The sequence below is a fragment of the Chenopodium album genome, chromosome 25, assembly GCF_948465745.1.
Source record: "Chenopodium album chromosome 25, dcCheAlbu1.1, whole genome shotgun sequence".
Classification (NCBI taxonomy): domain Eukaryota; kingdom Viridiplantae; phylum Streptophyta; class Magnoliopsida; order Caryophyllales; family Amaranthaceae; genus Chenopodium; species Chenopodium album.
This window is the reverse complement of record NC_137858.1, coordinates 4,298,938-4,314,584: the sequence shown is the minus strand read 5'-3', so window position 1 is coordinate 4,314,584 and position 15,647 is coordinate 4,298,938. Positions and strand designations below refer to the sequence as shown.

The 15,647-nt window shown below is 32.3% G+C and overlaps 1 protein-coding gene across 1 annotated transcript; it reads left to right on the top strand.

Annotated features, from left to right (window-relative positions):
* Nucleotides 1-8,666: 8,666 nt before the first annotated feature.
* LOC145614973 (protein NRT1/ PTR FAMILY 5.10-like) lies at nt 8,667-13,764 on the top strand. The gene is made up of 4 exons (XM_081670052.1): nt 8,667-8,882; nt 8,991-9,208; nt 11,384-11,931; nt 12,641-13,764. Exons 1-4 carry the CDS (start codon nt 8,726-8,728, stop codon nt 13,455-13,457), a joined length of 1,740 nt encoding a protein of 579 aa, XP_081526178.1. The 5' UTR covers nt 8,667-8,725; the 3' UTR covers nt 13,458-13,764.
* The last annotated feature ends 1,883 nt before the right edge of the window (nt 13,765-15,647 follow it).

Here is a 15,647-nt window from a genome sequence, read left to right as displayed (position 1 = left end):
CGGTGGTTACTCACCACCCTACTCCACAAGTCTTCAAAATAACTCGCAACAAAGAAGTAACAAATAACAAAGAAATTCATCTTTCAACTTAGTTTAGAAAAAATGAGATGAGTAGAATGTAATTAAGTCTGAGAAATTTGTAAGTAGTATGGATGGTTAATAAAAGGGTGAGAAATTTGTAAGTAGTAGTATGGATGGTTAATATAAGGGTGAGAAATTTGCAAGTAGTATGGATGGTTAATAAAAGGGTGAGAAATTTGTAAGTATTGATTATGAAGTTACCATAAAATGGAAAGTTACTCCCTCTGCAAAGTAATCTGACGAATCAAAGAATTACGCTGCTATAAAGATTTTATATGGTACCCTATATTATACATTTATACACAATTTTTAATTTTTTATCCATACCCTTGTCTATATAAATCTGAGAACAGAAAGCAGTACCGCCATTTTCCTCAATTCGGATATTTTTTTTTTTTTTTTTTTTTGTTTTTAATGCACAGTCTTGATATGATGTTTAGTAATGTACAGTAGTAATTATTACTAATTTACTATCGTGCATGCTCTATAGATTATAGTCTATAGTTCTATACCTATTTTACTTGTTCTTATAGTTTTAATAATTATTTTACTACGTATTTCTTCATTATGCATGTTAAATCGTAAAACTATAAAATCAAGGATGAGAATTTGTTAGAGATATGACTATGAGATATCGGAATATAATTTCCGATATTCCATATCTCTTGTAGAATTGATGCTACAAATTTATTTTACTACGTATTTGCGTTTATCACCCTTCCGGCCTTCCCTTATCGATTCTCCAAGCATTTCTAAGAAGGTAAAGTTTTGGGTGAGACGGACTCACGTGAGTCCACTATCATGTTTTTGGTGTTGCAGGCCTCGCGATCGGGTTTAGTTAGCCCGCGCCTTTTTATTGGACTTTTGTTATTAAGCCCGGTCTCACGTGAGTCCGGTCTCACACAAAACCTTTTATTCTAAGAATTCCAACATATATTTAACAACTTGACAAAGGTAACACAAAAGAATTGCTTGAGAAACAAGCTAAGAATAATATGACACTAAGAATTCGCTATGAGTCCAAATGCACTTGGACCTAAACTAGAAAATAGAGAGGCTTCTAAATGAGTAAATAACAATCAAATTGCAAATTCTTGTACTGCCACTAGGAGTGGCAATAGAGTTGTTTGGGTCAAGTCAGTTTAGGTCAGGTCACATTGAGTATCGGTTCAACTTCGAGTCGAATCATGTCAAGTTTGATATCGGGTCAACTCCACTTTGGGTCAAATATGAACTGTGGTCAGTTTTGTGTTCGAGTCAATTTTGGGTTAATGTTTTTGGGTCACGGGTCAGGTCGATCAGGATTGTCATATCTACTCCACACGTAAAGGATATTTATTTGAAAAGTTTCACATCACCAAACCAAAATTGAAGTATCATTTAAGAAAAAAGCCAAAAAAAAAATTAAAAAAGTTCAAAAGTAGTTATAGTGATTCATGAAAATAGAAATATACAAACTAAAAGCTACGAGTAAATAGTTACAACAAAGTTAAAACTCTTTGGTCAAATAAATCTAAACAAGCCACTCGACAGGTAAATAACAACCAAGTAAATACGAGTGTTTATATAATGCTACGGAGTACTCCGTATTAAGTCATACAATTAGGTGTTAAGAAAACAAAAAATAAAAAAATATAAATACAAGTAGTATTTACTCATTAATAAGGTGAAAAGTCAAAAGATATGAAGTATTAATTTTGTTCGCAATTAACATTTAATAAAATTATCCATGTGTAAGATGTAATAAGTCAATAACATTTACCAAATGATAAACACTACTCGTACGATATTCTAAACTTAAAATTTTAATATTTTATCCTTAAATAGTGAAAACTATTGTACAGTTGCTTTAATTAAGGACATGTTCACTTCAGCTTAATTTCAGTTCAATTCAGCTTTTAATTTCCTTCTCTCATAAAATATTCATTTCAGTTTAGTTTAGTTCAGTTTAATTCAGCTCAATTCAAGTAAATGTGAATATGCCCTACAGAGTTTGGACTCTGCGCATTAATTGTTACAGAGTAGTAGAAAAACTCCATAGAAAATTAGAAATGAAGTGAATAAAGATAAAGACCTTTGTTAATTAATACAAAGCTGAATTTGACCATAATATAGGAAGTAATCTATGTCATTTTACAGGATCATTTTCAGACGCCACTAACCAATATTTTTTTTTTGAAGGAAACCAATATATTTACACACTTGATTATCGAGGGAACTGACCCATTAATAATCCCTAATTAAGAAAGTTTTATTCTTCTATTTGGCATTATTCATTTACTAGTAGTTGTACTTTTTTCGATAATTAAGGGCCTGTTCTCATACGTTGAAATTCAGTTCAGTTCAGTTCAGTTCAGCTCCTAATTTCCTTCTCTTATAAAATATTCAGTTCAGTTCAGCTCCTAATTTCCTTCTCTTATAAAAATATTTAGTTTAGCTCAGTTTAATTCAGTTCAGCTGAGTTCAGTCAATGAGAACATGCCCTAAGTGTTAATTTTTATATAGGGAGGGAGTACTTTTTCTCATAAGTATTTCTCAACCTCTAATAATCTGATCAGTTATTAATAGCTTTAGTAACACTTGTTAGTATAAAACTATAAAATTGTAGCTTAATGGTATTATCTTAATACTAACAATATAAAAAATACTTCGTACTACTCTTTCCTCGAAAAAGAAAAAATGAAAAGAAAAAAACAACTCCGTGTTAAAATCTATTAATACCAAGATTACCAACAAAGCAAATATGGAAACTGTCCTCCCTCCTTTCTTCTAGAGTTTCTTCCAGTATACTGAAGTATATAAAGCAATAAAGCAAACATTAAAATCAAATAGCGTGTTCCAAAGTTCATGATAGGCTGATAGCAAAAAGGTCAGGTTTGATTCTCAAACTTTGCAAATCTTGATATTGCATGGTTTGTCTTGTCATATGTGTACACTGTGATCTTTTACTTATACTTTTTCAAGTTTTACTACTGTTTTATCAGTATTTTCTTTTGGCATTATTCAATTATTCGTATTTTTTATGTGTCTATTTTTCTTTTTTAAGATGTCTCAAAATTAAGGGTCTGTTCTCTTACGTTGAAATTCAGTTCAGTTCAGCTGAGTCCGGTTCAGTTCAGTTCAGTTCAGCTCAATTCAGTTCAGTGCAGTTCAGCTCAATTCAGTTCAGTTCAATTCAGTTCAGTTCAGCTCCTAATTTCCTTCTCTTATAAAATATTCATTTCAGTTCAGTTCAGTTTAGTTCAGCTGAGTTCAATTCAGTTCAGTTCAGCTGAGTTCAGTTCAGTTCAGCTGAGTTCAGTCAATGAGAACAGGCCCTAAGTGTCTACTCTTTGTGTGTACTCTCGCCTTTGGCAACTAGTAATATGGAACTGCGAGTGTGTGACTTAGTTGATCATGATACCAAGTCTAGGCGTACTGTGGAGGTAATTCAAGATAATTTTGACACAGATGAAGTGTTAATTTCACCAATTTCTTTTTCTTACCCTGTCATAAGAGATGTGATGTATTGTGGTCAAAAATAGGTGTTCGGGGTGTTGGTCAAGCCAGCAAGGTCCTTCCATGGTACAATGTCATATTGTCATCCATATAATAATGAAGTCTGGAGAATAATATAGGGTCTTAAAGGTACCTCAAAACTAAGCTAGTTCGTACATACTGTAGTCTGTAGGTTTTTGAGGCGATTAGTAATTGACTAGTAATTGTAAAATAAGAAGAAAAAAAAAAGTACAAGTATAATTTAAAAACAAATTAAATAACAAAATACAGTACAAATTAAATAACAAAATACAGTATTTCAAAAAAAAAAAAAAACAAAATACAGTACAAAGCATTTTCATTGAATACCAATATACAGAGTACCTAAATTCAATTGAAAATAAATTATCATTTTGATTGCATATGGCAATTATAATTTTTGCACATTGTGTTTTGAAATCCTGGATACGAATCTGTTTGTTTTATTATGTTTAATTTAATTGTATTTTTTTTAATTTTTTTTAATTATATTTTTTTAATTTAAATATGTGTAAGTAGTTTAATTATAAAATTCTGGGGATCTAAGATTAATGTGAAGGAATAATTTTTTTTATTGTTTATTGTTGATATTGCGTATTAATTTCCTATTGATTGTTTTAGTTCTATGCAATTAGATTAGGCCCGATTTAATTGTATTAAATGAAAATATTGATTTTATTAATTGAGGGATGTAATTTTAATATTAGGGCTAGTTTCAAAATTTCAATAGTAATATCTATACTACTCCCTCCGTCAAATTTTCGGTCGTCCCACAATATTTGGCACGTTACTAAATATGGAATAGGACTACTAATAAAATAAAAAAATTAAAACTATTTTCTCACATTTTCTCTTTCCTCAGATCATCTACCCCATTCTCACCCCACTTGTTGTTTTCGTAATATAAAAATAAAAAAGAATCTTTTATACAATAAATTAAATAGGCCCACTTATAGTTTTATTAAATTACGTGTCCATCCCAACGTCCCAAGTATTATGGCACAAAGGGAGTAATATTTAATAACAGGAACTTCTGCAGACAATATATGTTGCCATGTGTCCCACTCTTATTATTGGTACACTTTTATTTTTATTTTTTCCTTTAATTTTTAATTCCTTCATTAAATATTTGTTCACTTGCTTCTCTTGGTTGGTTCTATCTACTTCTTGGATTATGTTGTAGGAGATAGTCAAGTCTTATGAACCATCTCTTCATATATTTTTTTTACGTGAAAAATGAAAAAATGAATCAACATCATTATTTTTACTACTAGAACTATATATAATTTTTGTATTCATAGACATTTTAGTTTAATTCCAACTGAAGAGCAATCTCAATATACTCCCTCCGTTCCTAAATTACATTCTTACTTCTCTCTTTTATGTGAGGAATAAATACTAGAAGTAAAGAATGTAATTTAGGGAAGGAAGGAGTACAAAATAAACATTTTAGCAAAAATAAATGTGAGAGTCAATGAAATTTAAATTATATGATTAATATAAATGTGAGAGCCTGTTTATCTGATTAATAAACGCATTAAATATAATTATTTTATAACGGGGCGTTTGGTAGAAGAGATGGGATTAAGTGGGATAAAAGGAGGGATAAGAAGGTGGATTAATAGATGGGATAAGGATAATAATAGTGTATAAGTGTATTCCATTGTTTGGTATAGGTTATAATTAGATTGGAATAACTAATAAACATACAAAATTATCCTTACTATCCTTTCTTCACTCTCTTCGTTCTCTTTCATTAAGGGTAGAAATGTCTTTTACCCGTTAAATTTTATCCCATCCCTTATACCACCTTTTTTTTTTTTTTTTTTTTTTTTGAAAACCACCCCCTTAGTTATTAATTTGGAGGGCTCCCTTTTTTATTCCCTCCTAACCTCCCTCATAATCCCCATCCCTCTAAATTAACAAAGACATGTTAAATCCCTCATTTTTTTATCTAATCCCCTCACTTTATCCCTCTAAACAAACATCCTCTAAAAGTATCTAAACAAACATCCTCATTGCTTTTGTTTTTTCACGAAAGCAAGTCAATAGTTTTTTTTGAGAAAAGCAAGTCAATAGTTCGATATTGTATCAATTCTATAAACCTATATAAATTGTCTATTTCTTTTTAATTTACAGAATGTCAATTGTACACGTCCTTTTTATGTATTGAAACCTCTACACCAAAATTTGGAATGTGAACCCAAGTATAATTAGATAATATATTTTTTAACATGTAAAAAAGATTTCCTACGTTCCTCTACACCGTTATCTTTTTTACGTTTTTCTCCGTACATTTGATTTTACAAAATTCCTTTGTTACATTTTATTTTATTTTTATGGTATGGAAAGTGAATTTTATTTGTGGGGTAGTATATAGAATGATTGAAGTATATGAGTATACTTATGAAATTATTCATGATAAATAATGTCAAATCTTTGTGAGATATATATACAGAGCCTTTCATTCTAATTGCATAAATTCTACTCTGAAATACCATACTTTTTTTAATATGTTTTTTTTAAAAAATATTTTCATTCTTATTTTAATAGAGTAACAAATGGCTTTGTATGATTTTTTTTTTTGTTAAATTTTGCACCATCAAAACTTCTTATAATAATATTTTTATTTTGCAAATATCTTATACTATTATGCACGCTCTAAACTTGTAAAATTAATGGTTAAAAAAATAAAAGTAGTGGTCAATCTTGGATTACTCTACTACTTGACTAAAAATGAGATATTGAATTTGAGGGCCATAAAAGTAGGGTTATGATAAAATTATCATTGAGTCAGACTGTCAAATTGTAACAAATAAGTTGTCCAAATGAGCAACGCACCTAAATGATCTTGATGTTGTTCTCAATGACGCAATGAGATTGAGTTCTAATATCCAGGACTTAAATTTATTTATTTTTTTTAAAAAAATTATTAAATAATTTTTTTTAAAAAATATTATTAACATATTTATAGAATACAATTATTTAATACGGTTATTTCACCAAATGCCCATGAGTTATTTTTTTATTCACCATATACCCATTAAAACTTTGAAATTCACCAAATACACTTGAGTTTAAAAAAATTTCACCAAATGCCCTTAATGACTAACGGCGGTTAACACCGTTAGTCATTAATGACTAATATGCCACGTGGCAGCCTCTAATTGGTCGTTGTAATATAAATAAATTAATTATTAAAAAAACTTTTAAAATATAATAAAAAAACAAAAAAAATTAAAAAAAAAACCCCACCACCAGCCCCTGCCAGACGGTGCCGGCGCCGGCCGCCAGCTCCCAGCCGGAACCAGTGCCAGTCGCCGGCGAGGGCAGCCCCCCACCCTCGACCACCCCTCCCCTACCCCCAGCCTCCTCTCCCTCCGTTTCCCCTCCCCTTAAACCCCTCCCCATCCCTCGAAAAACCCCCCTCTTCGCGGCCGGCGTCCAAACCCCCTCCCCGGCGCCGGCGAACATTTTCCGCCCCACCCCCTACCCCCCGCCATCCCAATACAAACTCTCACTATTTCTTATTTCTTCAATGTGGGATACACATCCCAATACAAACTCTCACTTATAAATTCAACCAATGTGGGACAACACACCACTCACATGTGGGTTTACTCATGGGCTCAACAAATCCCAACTATAATCATCTTTATGATATTTTTGTCAAAAAAAAAAAAAAAAAATCTTTAGATGATATGATTTAAATTTAAAAGTTACATTTTGATATTACAATTTAAATTATTAAAAAATGTCACTAACAAAAAATTAGTATTATTAAATTTAAACATATATTTACCTTTAAATGTAATCTAAATAAGAAATATTGAAAAAGAATAAACATAAAATACGTTCAAGTTGAAAATTGTGAAAAAAAAGTTCAATTAACATAAATGAAAATTGATAAAATATAATAAATGATAAAATCACGTTCAATTTAAATAAAAAATATTTAGTTATGGATTAGACAAAAATAGTAATGTAATAAGAAAAGTGATATTAAAAAATATACATTAAAAAAACTAATAAATCCCGCTCAAAAAAAAAAAAAACTAAAAGGTTTATGTTCCACGTAGATCTACACTAATATTGTGCCACATCACTATTCACTTACGCCACGTCACCACTAGCATTGTAGCAATGATTTCATGTCACTATTGAGGTCACATTCTTACCATCTTAGCCAATAGTAGCTCATGTCATTTATACACACATAAATTACTATATGTTTAACTAAACACATAAATAATTATACAGCGTAGAGAAAAATAGATTCAACAAAATTAAGACAATGTTAAGTCTTTTTTTTTACCAACATTATGTCATTATATATATATTTAAAAGTAGTAATCCGGTGCAACGCGCGGGCTACACACTAGTTATATATATATAAAAAAAAAACCTCTCTTTTATCTTGCAAAAAAAAAAAAAAAAAAAAAAATCGCTAATCATTTATCATTTATACTATGAATTAAGTACTACATTAACAAATTTAATATATTCAATGATTAAAAAAAGTCATCATTATTTTTCAATCACATATAAGTATATAACCCATCTATTGTTAATCTCATAAATTCACACAAATAAACATACAATTTTATGAAATTTTCAAGTGCGAGCAATATTTGTAGACAATCAGACCGAAGCGTACAACTGACACAATCAATGATTCATGAGACACACATCAAGATAAGTTAGCTTTACAAAGAATGAGAAAAATCATTTTTTTTTTTCATTGGGTACATAATGTAAAATTTATTTATTTTTTACATATAATAGTAATTTAAAAAAAAAATATTATGTGGTTCAATTAAGATTTTCTTGAATTTTGTGTCAAAAAAAAAAAAGATTTTCTTGAATTTTATGTATGAAAATGCATGCAATCATCAATATTATCTAAATTGGTATTAATTTAGTTAAATATGACAAAATCACGCATGAATCGGGTAGGGGCGTTCGTTAGCTAAGTATAAAATTAATGGTCTAGTTAAAAAAAAAAAAAAAGAAAAAAGAAAAAGTAATGGTCAATGTTGGGTTACTTTGCTAATGACGAAAAATAAGATATTAAATCTCCTCATCTCCTCAGTTTACCCAGGTGGTGGCTGAGGAGAGGAGAGAGAAAATGGCGCCCGCCATAACTGTATCTTCTTCTGCAATTGACGCTCAAACTCCATTTATACCCTTGCAAGAAGATACCGTCGATGGCGCCGTCGACTACAAAGGCTGCCCCGCAATTCGATCCAAACATGGTCGTTGGAGATCTGCTTCTTTCATCATTGGTTAGTCAATCTACAAACCCATTTCCACTTTCATCAAAATCAATTATTTATCATCTTCTTCGACGTGAATTTTACAGAAATTTTCTGGGTTTTTCGTTAATTTTGTAGGGGTGGAAGTTGCAGAGAGAATTGCTTATTATGGGATAACATCGAATTTGATTAGCTATTTAACTGGACCATTAGGTCAGTCAACGGCTGCTGCAGCAGCAAATGTCAATGCTTGGAGTGGGTTTGGGTCTCTTTTCCCTGTTTTTGGTGCGATTATTGCTGATTCTTTTCTGGGTCGATATCGCACCATTGTTGTAGCTTCATTCATTTACATCTTGGTTAGTCTTTCTTTATTCTAATCTATATTTGTTAGATTGATTTTTGTTAAACATTTTTGTTGGATTGAATGTGGGAGCTGAGCTTTTGGGTAATATAATATATAGCCATGAGTATAATTAGAGTAGTCATATAATTAGTTGATATTTGTAGCAAAGTTTGTTGTGTTGAATGTTCTTATTGATTACTAGTATGTCTAGTATGAATAATAGGAAATTGTTTTATGTATGACAATATCAATTAGTTGGGATTTTTCTAAAGTAGTTAGGGGTGTAAATCTTAATTAAAGTTGATGCCATTATGGGTTTTATCAACATGATGTTATTTTCTGGATTTGGCATTAGAATCTTGATTGTATTGACTTGATTTGATTTGGCTAAAAGACTAAAGGACCTTTAGTGCTTTAATTAATTTTCAATGATTGTGGCCGTCTTAATTGCCCACCTAAACCATGCTATGCTTCCTGTTTGTTGTTAAATAGTGTGTCAATTTTAGCATATTAAACAATGATGCAATGGAAACAGTTTTTCATCTTTGCAAGTAAGGCCAAATTTCTTTGACTTTTGTACCAAGAATTAACAATAACCTATACTAAGAGCCTAAGGCAATGGTATCCTAAGAAACCTTCAACCTTGTGATAGATGAATTGAATGACAATTAAGGACGACAGGTCCAATATGTTAGACAAGTTATGAGGAAATTAATTTTTGAATTTCTTTGTTTTTGCATACAAGTTTATTGCTTTTGATTTCAGTAATTGTTACCCCGTCTTTTTGTTTAGCCTTGTTTTGGGGTGGGGATGATAGCTGGCTTATACAATTAATCGAAATCAAAAGGCTTGTGCCCATGGTGATTGGTTATATAGTGCATCTATATCCTACTGGTCAGACTAGACAAAAATATACTTAGTGTTTTCTATTTTTTATCGCCTAGTGAGGTCAGTTGCATGGGCCATGTCAGAAACCTTGGATCTAAAATCTGTTTGGGAAGCTTGGTTATAATACACTTGTATCATACTTCAATTCCAACACCACCCCAATTCTTAGAAGTTGGTGGTGGGGGAGTTTTACTCAGGCCTGTTAGATCCTAGGGTAATAATTCATCAACTACCCTACTACATTGCGAAACTTAAGAGGAGAAAATATTTAATTGCAATGTTAGTTTATCAGTTACTATAGGTAATTGCATTGAAAAACTTCTCTATATCGACTTTCAACTGTGTTGGTCATTTTAATTTTTCACACTTAGTATGAAGTATGCGCATTCAATTAATACTCATAGAATACAAATTTATCTTGGTTCGCATATTTAAGTGGCTTTATATTTGATGTCTTTCCTGTTTATTGCTCATTTTTTGAGTCGTTCAATGGGCTTAGCCAAATTTGACCTATTTTGACAAAAAGCTATACAGTTAACTTGAGGTTCAGTAGTGGTTCGGTCGGTTACTGCCCTCAACCACATGCTTTTTAAATGCATTTCTGGCCATTCCTTCTGAACTTAATCACTTCTGATGACCCTAATTGAAGAAAGAATGCATTTTGCTAACTTATTGGCCTTTAATTTTTTCTGATGATAGTACATATGCAAATCTGCAATGCTCTTACAGTCCAGTGATACAGTGTCAAAATGATGAAATGATGATGCTCTTGATTTAGGTATAAGCTTTTATTTGTTATTTTCTTCCCGAGCAAGTCACTTTTTTAAACTCTGAGAATTTCACATCTTTCACTTGCCCTGCTGAAGGGATGCAAACTGGTTTTTGTTGTTGTTACATAATCTGCTTGTATTTTGCAAGGAATCAATATTTGAGGGAGGGGCACATTAGTCATAGCCTATTAGTAGTGTCTTGAGGAATAAGTTAGAGTTAGTTATGAGACTTTTTCTATAAATAGGCCTCATTAGGAGGAATAAAGATGATGCTGAAAATGTTGTTAAGCTTGGCTTAGTTTTGGAGAGCTGCTCTTCCTCTCGAATAAAGAGTGATTGTATTGTTTGATTACTCTGATCATCAATACAAATATCGGTTACTTAGCTAATTTTCTGCTTAATCATCTTCCTAATCTCTCTAATCTGAGTTAATTCCTAGCATATTTCCTCCTTTTATTGGTAAAAGATGTGGCTTGTTTCATACTTGTGTGAAATTTTGCAATTCTAATCCAATGTTATTCATTTAATAGGGGCTGGGCTTGTTAACTGTTTCAGCTGTGCTGCCCTTCGACAGTGAAGCGAACAGCGTGAAGTCCAGAACTGGCATGTTGTCTGATTCTGTTCCTTTCCAAACAATTTCAATATTTTTCTCTCTATATCTTGTGGCCATTGGGCAATCTGGTCATAAGCCTTGTGTCCAAGCTTTTGGAGCAGACCAGTTTGACGGACAAGATCCCCAGGAGAGCAAAGCCAAAAGTTCATTCTTCAATTGGTGGTACTTGGGCATGTGTCTTGGTCCATTGCTAGTAATCTCCGTTTTAAACTACATTCAGGATAATGTTGGTTGGGGCCTTGGATTTGGGATTCCTTGCATCATTATGACAATTGCTTTAGTGATATTTTTGCTTGGGAGTCAGACCTATAGGTATGTAATCTCAAGTGAAGAGCGAAGTGCATTTGTCAGGATTGGAAGAGTGTTTGCCACAGCAGCAAGGAATTGGCGTATAAAACAGTCAGCAATTGACGTTGAAGAAGAAGTTCAGGGATTCTTTCCTTCCCAAGGCTCTGAACAATTTCGGTAAGGATATACTTCTTGCTATTCATGGTATTCATGTAGATTTATTTGTTTTTGGTAATAACTAATAAGTCTAGCAACCATCAAAGTGGTAATGAGTAGTTGAGTACAGATACTAGGGGTGTAATTTTCTTATTTGGTCGGGGCCTTCGAGGGAGAGAGTGGTGAGCTTGCACTTTTTTGATGCTTGGCTCCTCTCCTTTGCTATGTCGTAAGGCTAATCATAGGGCAAACAGTATGGCCCATTTCAGCATTGGATATTGTGCCAGACACCTTTTTTGGCCCAAAAATTCTGCTCAAATGGCTCTAAGACAGATTAAGGTCTAAAGATGCAATTTAGCCTAGGCCAATTACCAAAACTGGCTACAATATGTGACATATAATTTACTTATAATCATCCAGGGATACTATAGCTCTGCAAACCTGTTCTTTTTTTCAATCAGGGGAATACAGGGGGAGGAGTTGGCACTATTTCATTGTGATGGGTGGCACCCCTTTTTTTTTTTTTTGTTTGCTGTCTCTATTTATCGACATTCATAGACCAGCAACCCAAGTTCTATCTTAAATGGTGGTTCTGATGAAAAGACATTTATTCGAAATTTTTATCAATTACAGTCACTTTTGCTAGTTCATAGTCCAACGTGCCCTAGCACCTTCTTTTTACTAGAAATCTATGCTCATCAAGACTCTCTTCTTTGTATTCTCTTAATAGGTTCTTGGACAAAGCTCTTGTTGCTGCTAGTAGTTCTGATGAGGATGGTAAAGCTTGTTGTAAGAGCGAGGTAGAAGAGGCAAAGGCAGTACTGAGACTGTTCCCTGTTTGGGCAACCAGCATTGTATATGCTATCGTCTTTTCACAGTCCTCAACTTTTTTCACCAAACAAGGTCTTACCATGGATAGATCATTAGGGGCTAGCTTTTCTGTTCCCCCTGCTTCATTACAGTCCTTTATAAGCCTCTCTGTTGTTCTTTTTATTCCCATCTATGATCGTATTATAGTTCCAATAGCAAGAACTTATACCGGGAAACCTGCTGGAATAACAATGCTACAAAGAACAGGAACTGGGATGTTAATTTCTGCCGTCTCAATGGTAATTGCAGCTGTTGTTGAGAGGAAACGTCTCGAAACTGCTTTAGAAAACGGCTTGGTTGATATGCCAAATGCAACAGTCCCAATGAGCGTATGGTGGCTGGTCCCTCAGTATGTGCTATTTGGTATTTCAGATGTTTTCACTATGGTTGGCTTGCAGGAGTTTTTCTACGACCAAGTTCCTACCGAGCTGAGAAGTGTGGGTCTTTCGCTCTATTTGAGTGTGTTTGGGACAGGTAGCCTTTTGAGCAGCTTCATGGTCTCCATCATCGATAATATAACTGGCAGCAATGGGCAAGACAGTTGGTTTTCAAGCAACCTAAACCGAGGTCATCTTGATTATTTCTATTGCCTACTTGCTGGATTTAGTATCATTGAAATTACTCTTTTTGCGTATTTTGCAAAGTCTTACATATACAATAGGAAAACGACTATATAGTAGTATGATAATAGAAAGTCTAGTTAGCAAATTGTAAGACTTAACTCTTAAGGGTGAGACTTTAGGTATAAGATCCTAAGTTCAAAACCTATCAGTTCCGTGATGTATCATATAGCTTGTTATACTATATACTATTATGAGCTTCCGAGGAGGCCTAAAGAAAGAAAAGGGGGACGAGATTGGTTGCTTTCCCTGATAAAAGCTCTTTATAGTTTTTGATTACCTTGTATTCAAGATCATTACAAATGTATAGTCTCAATTTTGGTTCAGTTAATGACAGTGGAATATAGTTTTATACATTTATATACCTTGTTTTTGTTGTTTCTGGAGAAATGTTTTCTTTCCCTTTGAAAAACCATGATGATTTATGCTTCATGCCAGTGTATATGAGATCGTAGAGTAGAAAGTCAGCTGGGCCATTATAGTATTATTGATATTTGTTCTGTGCTCTCATTGGCAAAATTGCATCATACATATATTTCGGGCTTTGTTATTTTACCCTTAAACACTTTTCATAAATCTAATACGGTAACTCTTATTTGAACTAATTTCTCACTACAAAAAGTCATATGGCGAACTTATATAAGCTGATTAGCCCTTTTTGCTTTACTTATTTAAATTGTAAATTAAGCTTACGTTGTTGTAACCATAGTCAGGTATGGTAAGAGGCTTTCTCCTCGTAGTTGAGGACCTCGAAAGAAAATGACAACAATCACCAAATTTACAATTTTTTTAAAAAAAGTTCTTCATTGTTCAAGAATGATGTTTATTGAAAAATCTAGGGCCTTTGTTAGACCCAATTAATCTTGGATCCAGTATCTTAATTAAAATAGTCATGATGAGTAACAATTTTCAGTGTATTATCAAGATGATATAATTGGATCAAGTTTAAAATGGATCAATTTGGTCCAACCAAAAGCTAATCATAGATACTTGTATTTTATGTCAACATTCTTTGTAAGTTGCAACACTGTCAAACACTGTACTTTTAAGCACGATCCCCTTCATCTTGAGCTGTATATGATCTAGTTGTCCATTTCAAAAGCATGATCTTCAGATTTCTTAAATCTAGTCCCCCAATTTGCCATAATGCACTTAGTGCTTAAATGTGAACTCAACATGTCTATTTATACACTCAGTCATACAAGTTGTCAATGCGTGATTACATATTTATTTCTGTACACTCGGTGTATAATAGAATCTTACTCAAACCATCGATCACAAATAACAATGCAATCATATTATGATAATGTTTGAACTTTGACCTAAAAATAACAAATAAATTTGTCTGGTTGGTAGAAATTAGTTGAATGAAGATTGAATATATAGTTAATCATGTAAGTTAGTAGAACATGTATTTCTGTGACAGTAAGATCTTACCTGTCATCACAAACACAATAAAGCATTGCGCAATCATTGGTTGATACAAATTTAACATAATCTTACTATTATTGAAGATTTGAACAGAACATTCTTTTCCCTAATCTTTCATTATACTATAAAATAAAATTAATCAAAGTATATAATCTCTTAACTTTGTAGCCGTTTTAGGTACATAGTATATACAAAGTAATAAGAATTTATTTTGTTTTTGTCAACTATTTTATAATTGTATATATATACGCCAATATTACAAGTCTATTAGCTGTAAACAGCGTACTTAATAATGTATAATCCTTGGATAATTCAAACAGCCTCCTCAAAAAAAGTCTTTTGAGTCATTCATATGGTATAAACAATAACAAAGTTTGTTGAATTTGTCCTATAAATTAGCAGTGATGTTTAGCTGTTCATGCTCTATGATTTTGCCACTAATGCAAATTCTGCACAGCCTAATGCATCAAGTCATCAGCTTTAAGCGAGCATCTACACAAAAGTGCGTATTAACTTCCCTAACGAAATACAAGTCACGTATACTATTTTGAAATGTTTAGACAAAGTTGTCATATTATACACAACACGCCCCATAAACTTTTCGTAAACTATGAAAGAATATAAATTTGGATTTACTTTGCCAACAATCTATGTGGATACCTTCTTATCAAATTAAACCTTTTCTAATTAACTCAGCAATTATTATTGTACTACTACCAGTACTTAATTATACAAATTAACTTGATAAATTGGAGTTTCTTAGAATAGAAGTTAGGTTAATATATAAAAGGTAGGAATATACGTATAATAAGCTGG

Excerpts from the sequence above, each read along its gene's own strand:
- LOC145614973 (XM_081670052.1), top strand. The coding sequence starts at position 8,726 with ATGGCGCCCGCCATAACTGTATCTTCTTCTGCAATTGACGCTCAAACT. Across the intron at positions 8,883-8,990 it reads ATCTGCTTCTTTCATCATTG|GGGTGGAAGTTGCAGAGAGA; the intron begins GTTAGTCAATCT and ends TTAATTTTGTAG. Across the intron at positions 11,932-12,640 it reads CAAGGCTCTGAACAATTTCG|GTTCTTGGACAAAGCTCTTG; the intron begins GTAAGGATATAC and ends TTCTCTTAATAG.